Here is a 16,978-nt window from a genome sequence, read left to right on the forward strand (position 1 = left end):
GACCCTCCCAGTGGCTAGACCAGACCCTCCACCCCCTTCTCCACACGGACAAACCCAGCAGTGGTTAGACCAGACCCTCCACCCCCTTCTAGATCCCCCTTCTCCACATGGACAAACCCAGCAGGTGAGCCCCTTCAGGACGACACAGACTAAACCGCTGCCCTGTGTCTATGGAACAGCGTTACACTTCATTTCAGCCCAATTCCAGTCTAGTACCACTGGCAGCTGTGATTGGTCAGTGGCGCCGGAACGGGTCAGTTACTCCCTTGACCAGTAACATGGGAACTGATGGTAGCCTCTGCTTCAGAATCTAGGAAAGGTACATTTTCTCAAGTAAAAGTTGTGTGCCTGTTGAAAGCAGTCAACTTTAGTTAGCTTTAATTGTGCTTAATAGTTATAAGTGGCATTGAGAATTAATTAATTAATTAATTGATGAAAAAAAAAAGAAAAGAGTATTGTTGATAATATCTAGCCCTTAGTCTCGCGAGCCAGACGAGTCAACTTCTGGCCCAGACTGTCAACTACATCTGGTATTCAGACGCACACATTTTGATGAAGGAAGTTGGGGAAAAACGGGCGGATATCCTGTCAAAATTCCGTAGAGAGTAGTAGACAGTCTGGACCGGAAGTGATGAGTTTTTTTTTAAGAACTTCCTTTTACAAATTCTAAGCTGCTGAAGTCTAGACTCTCTCCTCCGTAGAGAGTCTGGCTCCGAGACTATCTAGCCCTATATCCTGATGACCACTTAGAAAAATGTCTCTAGTACTGTGACTGCTGGCATCACTTGTACTAATAGAAGGAGTTACTGATTATTTTTAATGGATGTTATGTGTTATTGTCTGTCCTTACATCAGGGACCATGTTGGAAACAAGTGTTTGCACTTTTGCATGTTTTCTCTTGGTGTCTGCAATATCCATAAAATCAATCAATCAATCAATCAATCAATCAATCAATTATGACTAGGACTTGTCAGAGGAGAGACTGACATGTAGAGTCAGTTCACTTACTCTAGACTAATGTACTTATTGTAAGCTAATTTGAATAAAAGAGCCTGCTAAATGACTAAAGCGTTAATGTAAATGATCGATGTCATCCACCAGAAATAGCCCACTGGCAGCCAGCATGTAAACCATCATGGATTCAATTAGGCATCAATGTGATCCCATATGTTTTGCATGCGTTCCTGCATGGAATGTGAGGAGCACTCCTCATAATGGCTGTCGTCAGACTATCCAGCCAGCTAACCACAACCCGAACCCTAGACTATTTACTTCCTCTTGTCCTGCTGCATGTTACTGAGATATCACACACTGAGCAGTTTTGTATTTTTTGTCTCTTACTTTACTAGACAAGAAGCCCTTTTAAACTTTTACATTACTTGACATCTGCCTGCTTTCCCTTGATTTGAAAAGTGTCTTTGGAGGCCTTATGTATGTTATTTGTAAGCAGGGCACATCTGTAAAAGAGACCTGGTCTCAGTGTGTTCTTCCCTGTCTGGATAAATCTATCTGTCTATCTATCTTATGATGTGTTCATGCAGTTTATTAATTGTATCTACAATTTTGACACATTTATTGCGTGACTTTATGAAGCCCAGAACACTTCGGAGGAAGTCTAAAGTTACATAATCATTTGCATCCTTATATACTCCAAGCATTCATCATATGCCCATAAAATGTTTGAAGCGGGGGAATGTGCACATTAGATCCACACGTTCTTTCCATCTGAGCATTACTGAACTCGTTCATCCCCATGGCGATTGTTACCACGTGTAGCATACCATTCCCCAGCGCACACAAACATTACACGAGTTTGTTGAATCATTGCATTCACTTAGGATAAACCAAACGCCCTGATACGATCTCAGAGTTTAGCTCAGAAGACATCTCTGTTTCCTGTTTTGTTCTTTGGAGTCTTAGAAGAACAAACTGATGATCATCAACATAAACTTTACAGACAAGACACATCGCACAAATATGTAGTGAGATTGTAAACGGCTCTATTTAACTGCACGCCTGTATTTGTTGTCTTGGCCTGTCCGTCAGGTTTGGCTCTGAACTCGGATCTGGACTCTCATTTAACATGTGGATAGTCGGAGCTGGGATTCGAACCACTGACCCTTCGATCATTGAACGACCCGCTCTACCAACTGAGCTACAGCTGCCCCTGTAGAAGAAGAGGGCCTTCGTGGCAAAGGACCAGGAGGAGGCCAGGTCAGTCCAGAAGGAGCTGAAAAGGCAGTTGAGGAAGGCGAAGAACAGCTATAGAGAGAAGCTAGAGGGCAAACTAGCGCAGAACAGCGTCAAGGAAGTGCGGCGCAGGATTTAAAAAAAAAACTGGAGAAAGTCGATCAGGTTTGACTCAGCTTTTCAACAGGTTTGACTCAGCCAACCCCTCCCATCTCCTACACCCGCCCATTCATCACAACCAGCCCGTTGAGGAGGAAGCTTTCCAGGCTCTGGATCAACGAAGCACGGCTCTGACAACATCAACGCCAGGGTGCTGGAGGAGAGCGCCAGACGGCTTGCTGGAATGTTCCTTTTCCTTTTCAATTCCTCCCTTCTTCTTCTTCTTCTCTGGAAGGCCAGAACTCCTAGCGGCGGTAACATCTCCGGCGAATTCACACCGGAGGAGTTCGCTGCTGCCCTCCAGCATGTAAAGCCAGGGAATTCTCCGGCGCCTGATTTCCATCTGCCCGGAGCTTATACTCCATGCCGCGCCTGCCTTGAAGTCCTGGTTAAGAGCGTTACTCTCTTCCTGCTTGCGCCAACTCGAGATCCCCAAAATCTGGAGAAGAGCCTTAGTTGTCGCGAAGAGCCCAAGAGTTACCGCCCCATCTCTCTGTTATGTATCCCCTTCAAGATCCTCGAGCGTCTCATCTACGCCCGGGTCGAACCAATCATCGACCCGCTGCTCCCACAGGAGCAGGCCGGGTTCCGACGTGGGAGATCGACCATAGATCAAGTCACTTTGATGACTCAAGACATCAAGGAGAGCTTCTCGGCTAAAAAGAAGGCCGGAGCCATCTTTATACTTTTATTATCGTTGTATTGTATGCACTATTTATTATGTATATATTTTTATTCTTGATCTTTTCCATCTCTGTTCTTCTTGCTGCTGTAACGCCCATATTTCCCCCCTGGGGATTATTAAAGTTGATCTTATCCATTCAACGTCTTTTCTACGTATTTTCAATGGTGTTGTGTTCATTGGGAAAGCTCTGGGAAAGCCTCGTTTTTTTTTCTGTCAGGGAACAGATTGAGAAACACAGTCCAACGACTGAGGGCTTCTGGACAACACATCTGGACACAGATGGGGTGATATATTGGGAAGTCAAGCAGGAATTTCAAGTGATAAGGAAGAAATTACCCAGAGCTTGTCCTGGCCCCGCAGTGAGGGAATGAACTGCCCACTGATGTCAGGACAGACGAGTCCATCTTTCACCGCAGGCTCAAAACTCACCTCTTCAAGAATTACTACCAGGATCCTTTTATAACCATAATATATCCTTACTTTTAACAGGGAAATGACGGAGGAAGCGAAAAGCTTCACTTATTGTATAATTAATATCACACTCATTGTGAATTATGCTGTTATGACTTACTTTTGAGAAGTACTGTATACACTTCCTCTCCACTCTACTCACAATCTACTGAATGGTATTTTATCGCTCACTCATGAGAAGAATGCTCTGAGATGTTCTCCAGGCTTGAGTTCCTTATATAAACAGGCACTGGGAACCATTCACTAGAATTTCAACAGAATTTCCTGATAACTCATTAGCCGAATCCCAATCTGAGTGCGCAAACCACCCTTGCGGCCCCTCGCACTTGCGGCCTGAGGCCTGAGCACTTAATTGACATCAGCTGGAAGGGCCAGAGAGTGCAGGGCCGTGAATTAAATGGGACAGCACTTCCAGCGGAGTGCCAACGATTCCCAAGCCAGTTTAGCTCAATGCCCCTCCCACTTCGTTTTCATTGGCTGCCGCGTCCCTCCACGCAGAGGCTGCTCTGATGCACTCCTCAGTTCCGCTCGGCTCTGCAAACTGACGTCTTTTTTAAATTAATAATAATATAAAATTTATGTTGGGTGGGATATGTTTGCAGCATGTGGATTTCAAGATATGTGTTATCGGCAAATGTCATCATTTATGTGTGATTCACTCGGATCATGACTCGGATGCACTCAAGCACTGTGTCACATGAGACGCTGTGGACTGTGGGTATTTTCTGCTCCCAAGTCTGCGAAATTGCGGACTTTCGGTAAGTGCGGTTAAAGTGTGCAAAATGGCGGCAGTGGCGCACTTGTAGACCTAGCAATTCCGTTTTGGGACTACCCTGAGCCGTTGTGGACTTGGTGGGAACGCGCATGTAAGGCCACAAGGCCGCGAGTGCTCTGCACTTTCGCCTAAGTGCGCGATTTGTGATTCAGCTATAATCTTGACTGTTTTTCTTATATTTCAAATGAAACCCCCAGAAACCCAGTCAGATTGTTCCTAGTCAGGTTGTTCCTAGTCAGGTTGGTCCTAGTCAGGCTGTTCCTAGTCAGGCTGCTTCTAGTCAGGTTGGTCCTAGTCAGGTGGTACTAGTCAGGTGGTCCTAGTCAGGTTGGTCCTAGTCAGGCTGTTCCTAGTCAGGCTGCTTCTAGTCAGGTTGTTCCTAGTCAGGCTGCTTCTAGTCAGGTTGGTCCTAGTCAGGCTGCTTCTAGTCAGGTTGGTCCTAGTCAGGTGGTCCTAGTCAGGCTGCTTCTAGTCAGGTTGTTCCTAGTCAGGCTGCTTCTAGTCAGTCTGTTCCTAGTCAGGCTGCTTCTAGTCAGGTTGGTCCTAGTCAGGCTGCTTCTAGTCAGGTTGTTCCTAGTCAGGTTGTTCCTAGTCAGGTGGTCCTAGTCAGGTTGTTCCTAGTCAGGTGGTTCTAGTCAGGTGGTCCTAGTCAGGTTGTTCCTAGTCAGGTTGTTCCTAGTCAGGTGGTCCTAGTCAGGCTGCTTCTAGTCAGGTTGTTCCTAGTCAGGTTGTTCCTAGTCAGGTTGTTCCTAGGCAGGTTGTTCCTAGTCAGGTGGTTCTAGTCAGGTGGTCCTAGTCAGGTTGTTCCTAGTGAAATTGTTCCTAGTCAGGCTGTTCCTAGTCAGGTTGTTCCTAGTCAGATGGTCCTAGTCAGGTTGTTCCTAGTCAGGTTGTTCAGGTGGTCATAGTCAGGTTATTCCTAGTCAGGTTGTTCCTAGTCAGGTGGTCCTAGTCAGGTGGTACTAGTCAGGTTGTTCCTAGTCAGATGGTCCTAGTCAGGTGGTCCTAGCCAGACTTCTCCTTGTTCTTTGTGGCACCCAGGCTCAGGAGGAATTTCCTCCACCTCATCCTCCCTCTCCTCATGTCTACATACCCAAACAGACATTCCATTCAGCAGCACGGACGTGATCTCATCAACGTTCCAGAATGGTACCCCCCTGCGTGTGTGTGTGTGTGTGTGTGTGTGTGTGAGAGAGAGAAAGAGAGAGAGAGTGTGGTTGGGAATATGCCCCTGTCAACATGTCATCATCTCCGACCCAGTCAGCAAGGTCTCGGACTGAATGAATGTGTGTGTGTGTGTGTGTGTGTGTGTGCGTGCGCGGGTGTGTGTGTGCGTGCACGTACAGGAATGCATGAGTGAGTGAGTCTGAGTCACATTGTCAGCATCCCAGACACCAGAAAGTGAGCTGTGGACAGACCCAGTGTGGTAATGTCATTAGTCTGAGTTTTGCTCGTCATAGCTGACCACTGTATTATATATGTTTCCATAGGCTAATATGAGCACTATATGGAAGTATTAAATCCTTCCTTGGTTAGGCCTATTCACTCCAATCCAGCATCTGTCTCACTGTGCTATAAATACTTGGTTTCTCATTTCTCTCGTCTAAAGAGAATTAGAACACAGTGTACAGACGGACGTTCTTGTACGGTCGGGGTTAGGGTTAGACTTTAGGTTAGGCTTAAGCCTGAAGAAGGGATATGAGGTCATGAAAGGCTCTGGTTGGTTTCATCATTACAGGAAGCTAGAGAGCAGAAACCCAGCGGGCTGAGGAAAGCCACGGTTACTCCCCCGAGTGTCTGGATGTAACGTGATATCGTTCCAGCGTGTCTCAGAATCCCCCTCCTTGCGTGCTGCACCCCTGGCCTCCAAAAGTTTGGGGAAAGTGTTTGTTGTTATGGTGATAACAGATGTCAACTTCCAGCTCAACATTTTCGCAGCCTTTTCTCCAAATCGGACAATAGTTGAGCTTAGGCATTCCAAAACCACAAGCAAAGGAACAAGATACCGTCTATGTGTGTGTGTGTGTGTGCACTTCTTGGGTGTTTATACTGTATACAGTGCAATGTATATAAATTGTGCGTGTGTGTGTATGTGAGAGAGAGAGAGTGTATTTACAGTAGATGTGGGTAGGTTGATGTGTGTGTGAGTGTGTTTAGATGTGTGTGGGATGGTACAGTATGTGTGTGTGCGTGTGTGTGTGTGTATGTACATGTATCTGAACCTCGGTGCGTACCTCCACGTTGTTGGTCAGGGCGCTGGTGAACCTGAACCCCGGAATGCGCTTCTGGCTGCAGACCACCCCGACGTCCTCCGTGTGTTTACAATCTGACACTCCGAAGCCGTTCGACTCGCACTGAGCCAGACTCTTCTCTGACCCACTACAATGGACATTGTCCAGCCAGATTCGACCTGGAATGTGAATAGACACAGACGACTCTTATGAGACCATAACTGGGAGATGAAGCTGACTGGTTGAATAAATGGATGGAAAATAACTAAAAAATTACCAAACAGATGAAGGTTTGGATGAATAAATGAGTGCTGCGCTTATTCATCCATCTAGCAAATCATTTTTGGAGATTACTTCCAGGTAACACTTTTATTCTCACACTGTAAATCACTGCTTTAACCATTGCGTACATCAATAAGCTAGCAAGAATACTGTGGTATTTCAAATGAAGTTAGTACAATGTGTACTGAATATCAGTTTTATCACCGTTTTATGCACAATTTAGTCTCTACACTAACACTTTTACCTACAGAGAATAACAGTTCATATAATGTATGTACTGTACTACATGCCTGTGGCCTCATTAGAACACATCCCTTTGCATTGTGGGTATTGCAAACATTACTGTATGTGGACACCAAGAAGCTGAGCCATATACCACATTCTAACAACACTGCAATTGAAATTAGAAAACTCATAAAACAACTTCTCAAGATCAAGTTTAACATTTCATAAAGCACATGACAGTGTTTTATCAGATTTGAATCTTGGAAAAGGAGAGGAAGGTCTGCATTGGGTTGATATTTGATCTGTACTGTATGATGTTTTACAAAGGACCGGATCATTAATCTGTAATCAGCGAGCTGGCTCATCTGCGCTCCAGCTGGGGGATCTGAAGAGAGCAGAGTGAGCCCCACCCGTCACTACAGGCCCGGATCAAAAGATATAAATACCATGTGACTTCAGGTCAGCACTTTATCACTCCCACAGCCGCAGTACGCAGTGACACCCAGCTGAAAGCAGCAAAGCTGATGTTCTTTCCAAGTTGGGAATATTGTGTCAGGCTTCTGAAGTTGGAATGTTGTAGGAATACTCTTAGTTGGTTATTACCAGTTACTATTGTAAACATTTTCTATATATTTGATTGATTGATATATTTTAATAAAGTGTCATGCTTCAAAAAGCCCAGCCCATATGGGCTTACAAGACACTATTCAAAAGACAAAATACATATAACGTATATAGACGAATATGCAAAGACGTATATATTGCATCCTGCATGCTGTACAGTATATATGTTATACATCTTGTTTACATATTGTGCCTTTTGTGAATTATCTTGCTTTCCTGTTGTGTGTAGTGTGTGTATTGCAGCAACAAAGGAATTTTCCCTCAGAGATTAATAAAGTTCATATCCATCCATCCATCCATCCATCTCTAGGAGCTTGGGATTTGGAGATTTTAGGAACATATCCTCTTCTCTACCAAGTAAATGTTGTGTAACATTTATGCGTTCATTTCTAAGGACATGCACAGCCAACCACAGCCAGTGCTCCAAAGGAACGCAGTAGACGCCTGGTAGCCATCTTTTGTAAGCGTACGCGTAGTTAAAAGCAAGTATACCGCGGACTTTACGTGGCCGCCGGTTAATGATAGCTTTCATCTAGTGTTACTGAGACCACACAGAGTTCCATACACTTTTTTTTACCAGCAAGCGTCAGATTTATTGGGTCGGAGAACACGTTTCACTGATGTTACTAATTATACGTGTATAATATGAATATAAAACTGCAAAATGGAAGGTTGTCTGTGTCTGGCTTTTACAGGCTCCAAGCTCGCTCCTCACGTGGGTTTGACTTGAGTGTATTGGTTCCACTTTAATGAGTAAAACACGATTGAAGGAGGACTTATAGAAGCAGACAGCGGAAATTTGCACATAAGTGCTGGGATTTCCATGGAACGTATGAAAGTGCGCAGCTGAGATAAACTACTGTGGCCCGTTTTGATGGTGTGTAGAATTAATTTCCCAGACGACTTTCTTTATGAACCTGATGGATAGTCAGTGTTGAAATGTAGTGTAGGTTTTATACTCTGCAGAGATGGAGGAAGGTAACTGATTATATTTACTCATGTACAGGTAACTGTAGTTGAGTAGGTATTTCATTTGACTTTTTTGAGTAATTTCTAATGACAGTACTTTTACTTTTTAATATTAATTTCACCTATAACCATTATTAGCCTTTTACTGTAGTTGGTTTTCAATGGTATTTCTTGGTCCTGTACATTACATGTGCCATGGGGGAAATGGGGGGAGGGTCTAATTTAAGTATTAAATAACAAATAATTTATTTTTCGTTCCAGTAACACAAGTATTTTACTTGAGCTACTTGGTTACTCTTGAGTTACTTCTCGGACCAGTTGTTCTGTTTCTATTCATGCGGTATCCCTCTTTAGTGGAGGCTATCCCTCTCTGATAGGCCTTAAAGTGTTTGTTTTTAGCAGAGTTCAACTACTGTAGGCGCTCAAGTGAGTGCAGTTTGCACCTAAGTATACAAAGGTATACTTATCTAGTTGCTCCATTGTCATGTTTGAGATTTGCATATTTGATTGATTGGTTGATTGGTTGATTGATTAATTGAGTGATTGAGTGATTGGTTGATTGATTAATTGATTGATTGATTGATTTGTTGATTGATTTGTTGATTGGTTGGTTGACTGATCCATAGCAACTTTATGCCCTGACGAAGACCAGCTGGTCGAAACATGTTGCCATTTTTTCCATATGTAGCCGTGCCACAAAGTTTTTTTTCATACTTTAAATCCTTCTCACGCCTGAGACCTCATCTTTTGTGCGGTTGCTTGTTTTTAGTTATTCTTTTGAAAAAGTGTCCTTCTACTAGTTACAACAGTCCAGTAGACCTGCCTCACCTTCTCCTCTGCCGTACTTGGAGGAGGGCGACCAGGCCTCTGCGTCCAGATAGCCCAGCTCCCTGCACGCCACCCGGGCTGCGTAGATGGAGAAGTCGTCGTCGCAGACCGTCCCCCACTCGCCGTTGTAGTACACCTCCACCCTGCCCTCGTAGTGCTTCCTCTTGTCTCCCGCCAGGCGGAGCTGGATGGCCGGGGCGGGCGCCTGGGCGTGGCACAGCGCCAACACGCCCAGCAGGGCGGCAAGGCCACAGAGGGCGGAGCTCGACGACGGCATGGCGCGGAACGGACCGGAAACTCACCACAACACAGCAGCTCGGTTACTGTAGAAGGGACACACAGGTGAGACCGGGCAGACTGGCAGTTACTGAAGCTGTACAGTGCAGTATAGTACTTCCCTAGTGTAGTATAGTATAGTATAGCTGTATAGTACTTCCCTAGTGTAGTATAGTATAGTATAGCTGTATAGTACTTCCCTAGTGTAGTATAGTATAGTATAGCTGTATAGTACTTCCCTAGTATAGTATAGCTGTATAGTACTTCCCTAGTATAGTATAGTATAGCTGTATAGTACTTCCCTAGTATAGTAAAGTATAGCTGTATAGTACTTCCCTAGTGTAGTATAGTATAGTATAGCTGTATAGTACTTCCCTAGTATAGTATAGTATATCTGTATAGTACTTCCCTAGTATAGTATAGTATAGCTGTATAGTACTTCCCTAGTGTAGTATAGTATAGTATAGCTGTAGAGTACTTCCCTAGTGTAGTATAGTATAGCTGTAGAGTACTTCCCTAGTATAGTATATAGTATAGCTGTAAAGTACTTCCCTAGGGTAGTATAGTATAGTATAGCTGTAGAGTACTTCCCTAGTATAGTATAGTATAGTATAGTATAGCTGTAAAGTACTTCCCTAGTGTAGTATAGTATAGTATAGCTGTAGAGTACTTCCCTAGTGTAGTATAGTATACATTAGTATAGCTGTAGAGTACTTCCCTAGTGTAGTATAGTATAGCAGTATAGTACTTCCCTAGTGTAGTATAGTATATAGTACTTCCCTAGTGTAGTATAGTATACAGTAGTATAGCAGTATAGTACTTCCCTAGTGTAGTATAGTATACAGTAGTATAGCTGTAGAGTACTTCCCTAGTGTAGTATAGTATAGCTGTAGAGTACTTCCCTAGTGTAGTATAGTATAGTATAGCAGTAGAGTACTTCCCTAGTGTAGTATAGTATACAGTAGTATAGCTGTAGAGTACTTCCCTAGTGTAGTATAGTATAGCAGTATAGTACTTCCCTAGTGTAGTATAGTATATAGTACTTCCCTAGTGTAGTATAGTATACAGTAGTATAGCTGTAGAGTACTTCCCTAGTGTAGTATAGTATAGTATAGCTGTAGAGTACTTCCCTAGTGTAGTATAGTATAGTATAGCTGTAGAGTACTTCCCTAGTGTAGTATAGTATAGCAGTATAGTACTTCCCTAGTGTAGTATAGTATATAGTACTTCCCTAGTGTAGTATAGTATACAGTAGTATAGCTGTAGAGTACTTCCCTAGTGTAGTGTACACACATACAGTACAATCCTCTCTATGACTACACATCATTGCTCTATACTTTCCTCTTCTCAGGGATAACATAACATCCTGTGGTTGGCTGGAGCCCCACTCTCAGGCTTAAAGCATAGTTGTATTTCTTCACCTCACAATTATGGTTTTGGGCATCATCCGTGACCGAGTCTTCATTACAGACTTGCTGTTGGACATAGTTAGGAACTTTCCAACCAAGAACCCTTGGCCAAGAGTCTTCCCTTGTATATACAGTACCATCCCACAGTCACAACGTAATGGTGATGTTACTGTAATATGCTTTAGTGGTAGGCCTATGCATTGGGATCTACCTGAAGAATTTCACAGACCAGGGTCTCCACTCTCTAATGTGACGCACGTGTTGAACAGAAGAAGTCTTTTCATCTGGCTTCTCTCTACTGGGTTCCGACTGGCCCTGCAGGCTGTGGCCCCAGATGAAGGCATGTTGACTTTACCTCCGTTTTGCACTCACGCCATGAAAGTGTCAAAAGAGGGCCCTTTGATGGAGGGAGCCCTCCGACTCGTAACCCTAACCCTTCAACTTGTAAGGAAAAGTGTGTGTGGTGGGGGGGACGGGGACGGAGGGGGGACGACTTTTGTTTGTGACATCATAGTGACTGCAAACAAGCTGCTGAGTTGTCACATTTTGGCCTCCATCTGACGCTGCCAAAGATGAGCAATACATGTGTTCTTATAACTCAGAAAAGGTGGGTTGGGCAATACCTACTAAAGTTCTGTCACTTTTCAATTCCTTCATGTGAAATGTAAGAATTTAAAGGGAGGCTAGGATTATTAGGCTGAATATTCATATATCAATACTGTGAAGTATAAGGGGTTATAAACCTGGCTACCTATATCACAGTGGAATTCAAACACAATCATTTTCCAGCATTTCTCAACATATTTGACTACCTCTGAGTTGTTGCCTGACCTAGCTGCAACCTATCTGTCTGTAAAATAAAGAAGCAGGAGCTATACTTGATATTATACATCAAGATAAGCGCCTCAAACACAGAAGAGATCTCCTCCAGCTACAGTACAAAGCCAACATGCTCAAGCGAACTTGTAAGAACCAAATTCCAGATCTAAAATTTATGGCCCTGTCTACTCTAAGTAAAGCAAGGCTCCACAGTCCACAAGGGAGATTCCTTCTCCAACATTTTCAGTTGTTGAAGGCCTAAGTAAATTTTTTTTTTTTTTTTAAAGAGCACAAATTGTACATCCAAGTCCCTCAAGGCAGTTCCAAATTCTGGATATGACTGGAGGAATATTTATGGGTGTGATAGACATCAAAGAAATGGGCCCCACTCTTTGGGTCTGGTCCATTTGGGGACTGTCCTCACTGATGTTTGACTTCTTTAGTTCTTCTGAGTAAATTACTTGGACAGACCCAATGTAAATTAGACCATTGATGTTGAAGATTGAAGCCTCAATAAGACACATAAGCATGTAGGCTACTGTTAGCTTCAAGAAAGATGTGTGAATTAGCAGGAGATTTACAAAATTACAGCATTTCATAAATATATCTGTAGCCTATATGATAGAATCAACAGCACAGCTTTTTCATTTACTCAAAGTTCATTAGTCCAGTAGCCAAACTTTCCTTGAACATAACGAAGTCTTCCCTCACGTTATTTGGCCTAATGACTAAAATAATTTTCTGAAAAATCTGAAAAACTTCAGAAATCAGAAATATTAGTCGAAGTATTTTGCTGTAGGAGTCGCCCTGTCAAATTAGAATGCACTTCATGCTGACGATATTCATTTCAAATACACACCGTGTCAACATCATTATGAGTCAATTGATAAAAGAGAAATCACGCTTACTTTCAGAGATGAGGACACCGTCACCAACTCGCCAGGGCTCGGATGAAGTGGACTAGATGCCGATCGAGTCCAAACACCGCGGTATCTGTTCTCCAAGTCGCTCCACTCATCTATTAGCGGTCTTAATGGCTTGAACATTCCTTTACCTCCCGCCTCTCGGATGGACGGGGCGGTGGGAGGCTACGTGACGTTCAGCACCACGCATGTTCTACAGTGGTGGGTTATGGAAACACTGAACATCCCAGCATATCCGATCATGGGCTCATATGGTGAAATTATGTTACAAGATTGTAAGCTAGGCTCCTAAAATGAAAAATAGGACCAAAAAGCAGTGGTGTAGATAGAAACTAATCAAATCACCACGGTATATATCCACTACTGGAAACTAGCCTAACCTAGCCTACTACACCACTGCCAAAACGACTACAAAAAGCAATCATTTAAGACACTCTGTCTCAGATGGTTCTGGTAAGGCTATCTATAATATGTGTCAGTGAACAGACTCCTTAATAGATCCTAATGTTCACTGACTGAAGTTGCTGAATCTCTACTCTTGCTCTAGTTGGGATTTGTTTGTTAAGCATTGGCTATTTGTTTCCAAGTAGCCTATAAAATATTTTACCCGTGTTGTTTTATGACAAAATGTTTTAAAAGTCTCTTGGCTGGGGTGATGGGTAGAGTTCTTCAATTAGAGTTTAAATTAAACTAACTAAAATTGGCCTAGGTTGAATGATCAATTTAGTGACAGTAAAAAATTCCTTGATATTGAATTTGAAGGGTATTGCAGGGTAAGCACTCCCATTTCAATTCAATACAACATACATTAACATCAATATCTATCCCTGGTTGAGTTTCTACAGCCTAGCACTGTGCTATTGCACCATCTAGTGGCAACCTAGGAGTACAGCAAGTATAAGCCATATCCAACTGTAAACTCGGTACTGTAGATAAGTTATTGATCCCCGGGGGGAAATTCCAGGGAACTTCTAATGTACAACTCTGAGAGCTAGGCTTGATTCATGTACACAATATGCCGGAGAATGGAGTCCTATAGCTAGATTTGTTGTCGGGGCAGGAAATGGCCACTGTGTCTTGTATGTATGAGTGAGAGAGATTGGCTATGGGAGTTCATCTCTAATGAACTCTAATCCCCTTTTGCAGTTGACATTTCTAATCATACAAGCTGGTTCCCACTGACCTTCCAGACCTCCAGACAGAGCTAGAGATGAGTCCCCAGCTCAGCTGAGAGGGAGGGAGATGTAGGACAACATGGAGGCCATGGTCCATGGTTACCACACACATGGCTCATACTGTACAGTATTAACACATTCTTACTTAATACTTTATTTTTTGTGGGTTTTTTTTTTTGGTGGGGGGGCGGGGGGGTCAATCATAGTAATAAACATAAACGTTAAAGATCAATGGAGGTTGCTGTAAAATATCCAGCATGTATTCAGATGCTTCATTCGGATGAAATCAGAATAAAACCTACAGCGAGACATTCTTATAAACAGTTCATGTGATACTGGCATTGGCTGTGTATTCAGAAGCACACTGTACAAAAATGGCAATGTAAAAAAAAAAACACGCTTCCCAGATAGCAAGCGGATCTGGGCCATATACAGGCCAGATCTGGCCCTTGTGGCTTAGTTCCAGCCCATATATGGCCCAGAATCATTACACATCCGCTTGCTATCTGGGTTGGAATGAGTTTAAGAGATGAAGTCATTCTACTGCACTCTCTGTGTATGTTAGTCTGTGTGTGAACAGTGTTTGTGTGTGTTAGTCTGTTCTACAGTGTTTAGGTGTGTCAGTTGGTTCTACAATTTTAATGTATGTTAGTCTGTTCTACACTGTTCTACAATACAATGTTAGTAGAATGACTTGAGGGAGGAAGAGAAAGAAGGAAATGTATGTTGGAAATGGAGAAGTTGGATTTTTGGTTCAAGGTGTATCTAGTGACACAGTAGGCCACTGACAGCTCATGTGGTCCCTTGCTCAGAAAGGATGTTTGAGGCACTGGTGAAAAGCCAGCGAGCGACTATACAGAAAGACATTATACATAAGTGAGTGGAGAGAGAGAAGGTTTCAGTATGTGATAAAGAAAAGTGTCCTTTTTCGCATTTCGTTTTATATGACCTTTTATGTGTTGCACACTGTCTTGATGCTTTTAATGTCTCACGTAAAGCACTTTGAATGGCCTTGTTGCTGAAATGTGCTATACAAATAAACTGGCCTTGCCTTGCCTCTACATTGTTTATGCATGTTAGAGTGCTCTACACTGGCTAGCAGCTCGCATCCTGTTTAAGACTCTGGTACAGCATTAGCCTACAAGGCAATGAAAGGAACAGCTCCCTCCTACTTCCAGGCCATGGTGAAGCCCTACACCCCCTCCTGACCACTACCCTCTGCTACCTGAGGGCGACCGGTTGCCCCGTCACTCCGAGGCCCCTGCGGTCGATCGACGCGGTCACGGCTCTTCTCTGTCCTGGCCCCGCAGTGGGGGAATGAACTGCCCACTGACGTCAGGACAGCAGAGTCACTGCCCATCTTTCACCACAGGCTCAAAACTCACCTCTTCAAGAAGTACTACCAGGAGCCTGCCTCTTAGACCACCTATTGTATTTATATTTTGCTACTCTTAGTCACTTGTTTAGAAAGGAGATGCATTTGTGAGTTCTGGTGAGTAGTAGTAAACTGACTACATAAATGTAATTATTGTAAGTCGCTTTGGACAAAAGCGTCTGCTAAATTACTGTAATGTAATGTAAATGCAATGCTCTGTTTATGTAGTCTGTTAGTCTGCTCTACACTGTTTATGTTAGTCTATTCTACAGCACTGAAATATGTAAACACTGTAACACTCATGAAAAACGGAAAATCTATTTTCATGATAATCATTTTATTCAGGGGAATGCCTTCTGCACAGTATATATCATTAAACGGTGTAGAATACGGGCATCTCTCTTTTCTCCACTTTACAAATATCAACATAAAAATAAAGAATATAATTTTCATAAGGTATAAAATATACACGTACTGCAGCAGTAGAAATACATTTCAAGACGTATTTAAACAGATTTGTAAGTCATACCTTCGCCTAAACCCCTTTTGATTTGATTTGGCACAGTCATAACATGTGGCAGGTGATTGTACTGTTTTGATGTTAAAGAAGAACGAGGAGATGAGTGTTCCCAAACTGTAACCAGTGGGCCTCAGGCCATTCAGTTCAGTATACTGTAGGTGTGTGTGTTGTTAGTTTGGAACTAGTCTCTCATAGCCAGACCTATCTCCACACTTCTGCATAGCCAGACCTATCTCCACACTTCGTTTACGCTGTGTCAGCGCCGGAGACAGGTCTGGCTGGACATATTACCATTCTGCAATAGGGGTGGAAAAAAATGCAGTATTTCTTTAAACCAATCACAGTCATCTTGGGCGGAGCCAGCCCCAGACGCAGCGACGGTGCTCTTGCAAAATAGTCTGGATCGAATCTGATTGGTGCCAAGAGAATCTCTCGGCCCGAATCAGATTAATTTGCGTCGCCAGTCTCGCCACTGATTGGGCAGTGTGACGACGAATGACAAGGTTTATTGCCAAAACCTACATCCATTGAGCCAGACTAGTTTGGAAGTGGTCCACTTTTTAAGCCAGGCAACCAACCAGGTCGAGAGATTAGTCAAGAGATAAAAAAGAAACGGGGAAATTGATCGTTTACTAAACTCCACCCTGGAACCGTGGCATTCTGCCCCATTTGTGACGTCTTCCAACATGTCAACCTAACGTGAGGCGTCCTGATGAATGACCTCTCAATTATCAACCTCCGACCATGATGAATGACCTGTCTAACAATTATCAACGCTACCCCCTGACTGATGAATGACCTGTCTAACAGTTCTCAACTCTATCTCCAACCCTGATGAATGACCTGTCTCATAGAACCTGGAACTCACCTTTAACACGGGTCCTTGTTCTTTTCTACGGAACGTTACACCAAGTTAGCAAAACCCAAACTATAACAATATGTATAGCATTATCTAACAGGGCCTCAACAACCAGCCTACCACTAAATACTTGGTTGTGGCAAAAGAAAGGCAGTAAAATGTCTAGAAATAATATAACATAA

At 43.2% G+C, this 16,978-nt stretch overlaps 1 protein-coding gene across 1 annotated transcript in view; it reads right to left on the reverse strand.

Annotated features, from left to right (window-relative positions):
- The window catches only part of LOC311315136 (lysyl oxidase homolog 2A-like), a gene marked incomplete at its 5' end in the record, with an annotated part of 29,628 nt that extends 19,911 nt beyond the window's left edge, over window positions 1-9,717 (reverse strand). The window contains 2 exons of the mRNA XM_084445738.1: window positions 6,516-6,691; window positions 9,441-9,717. Of these exons, the coding sequence (XP_084301864.1) occupies window positions 6,516-6,691; window positions 9,441-9,717 (453 nt within the window). The remainder of the gene's footprint in view (window positions 1-6,515; window positions 6,692-9,440) is intronic.
- Between the last annotated feature and the right edge of the window lie 7,261 nt (window positions 9,718-16,978).

This window comes from Borostomias antarcticus (assembly GCF_949987555.1).
Source record: "Borostomias antarcticus genome assembly, chromosome: 11".
Taxonomy (NCBI): Eukaryota; Metazoa; Chordata; class Actinopteri; order Stomiiformes; family Stomiidae; genus Borostomias; species Borostomias antarcticus.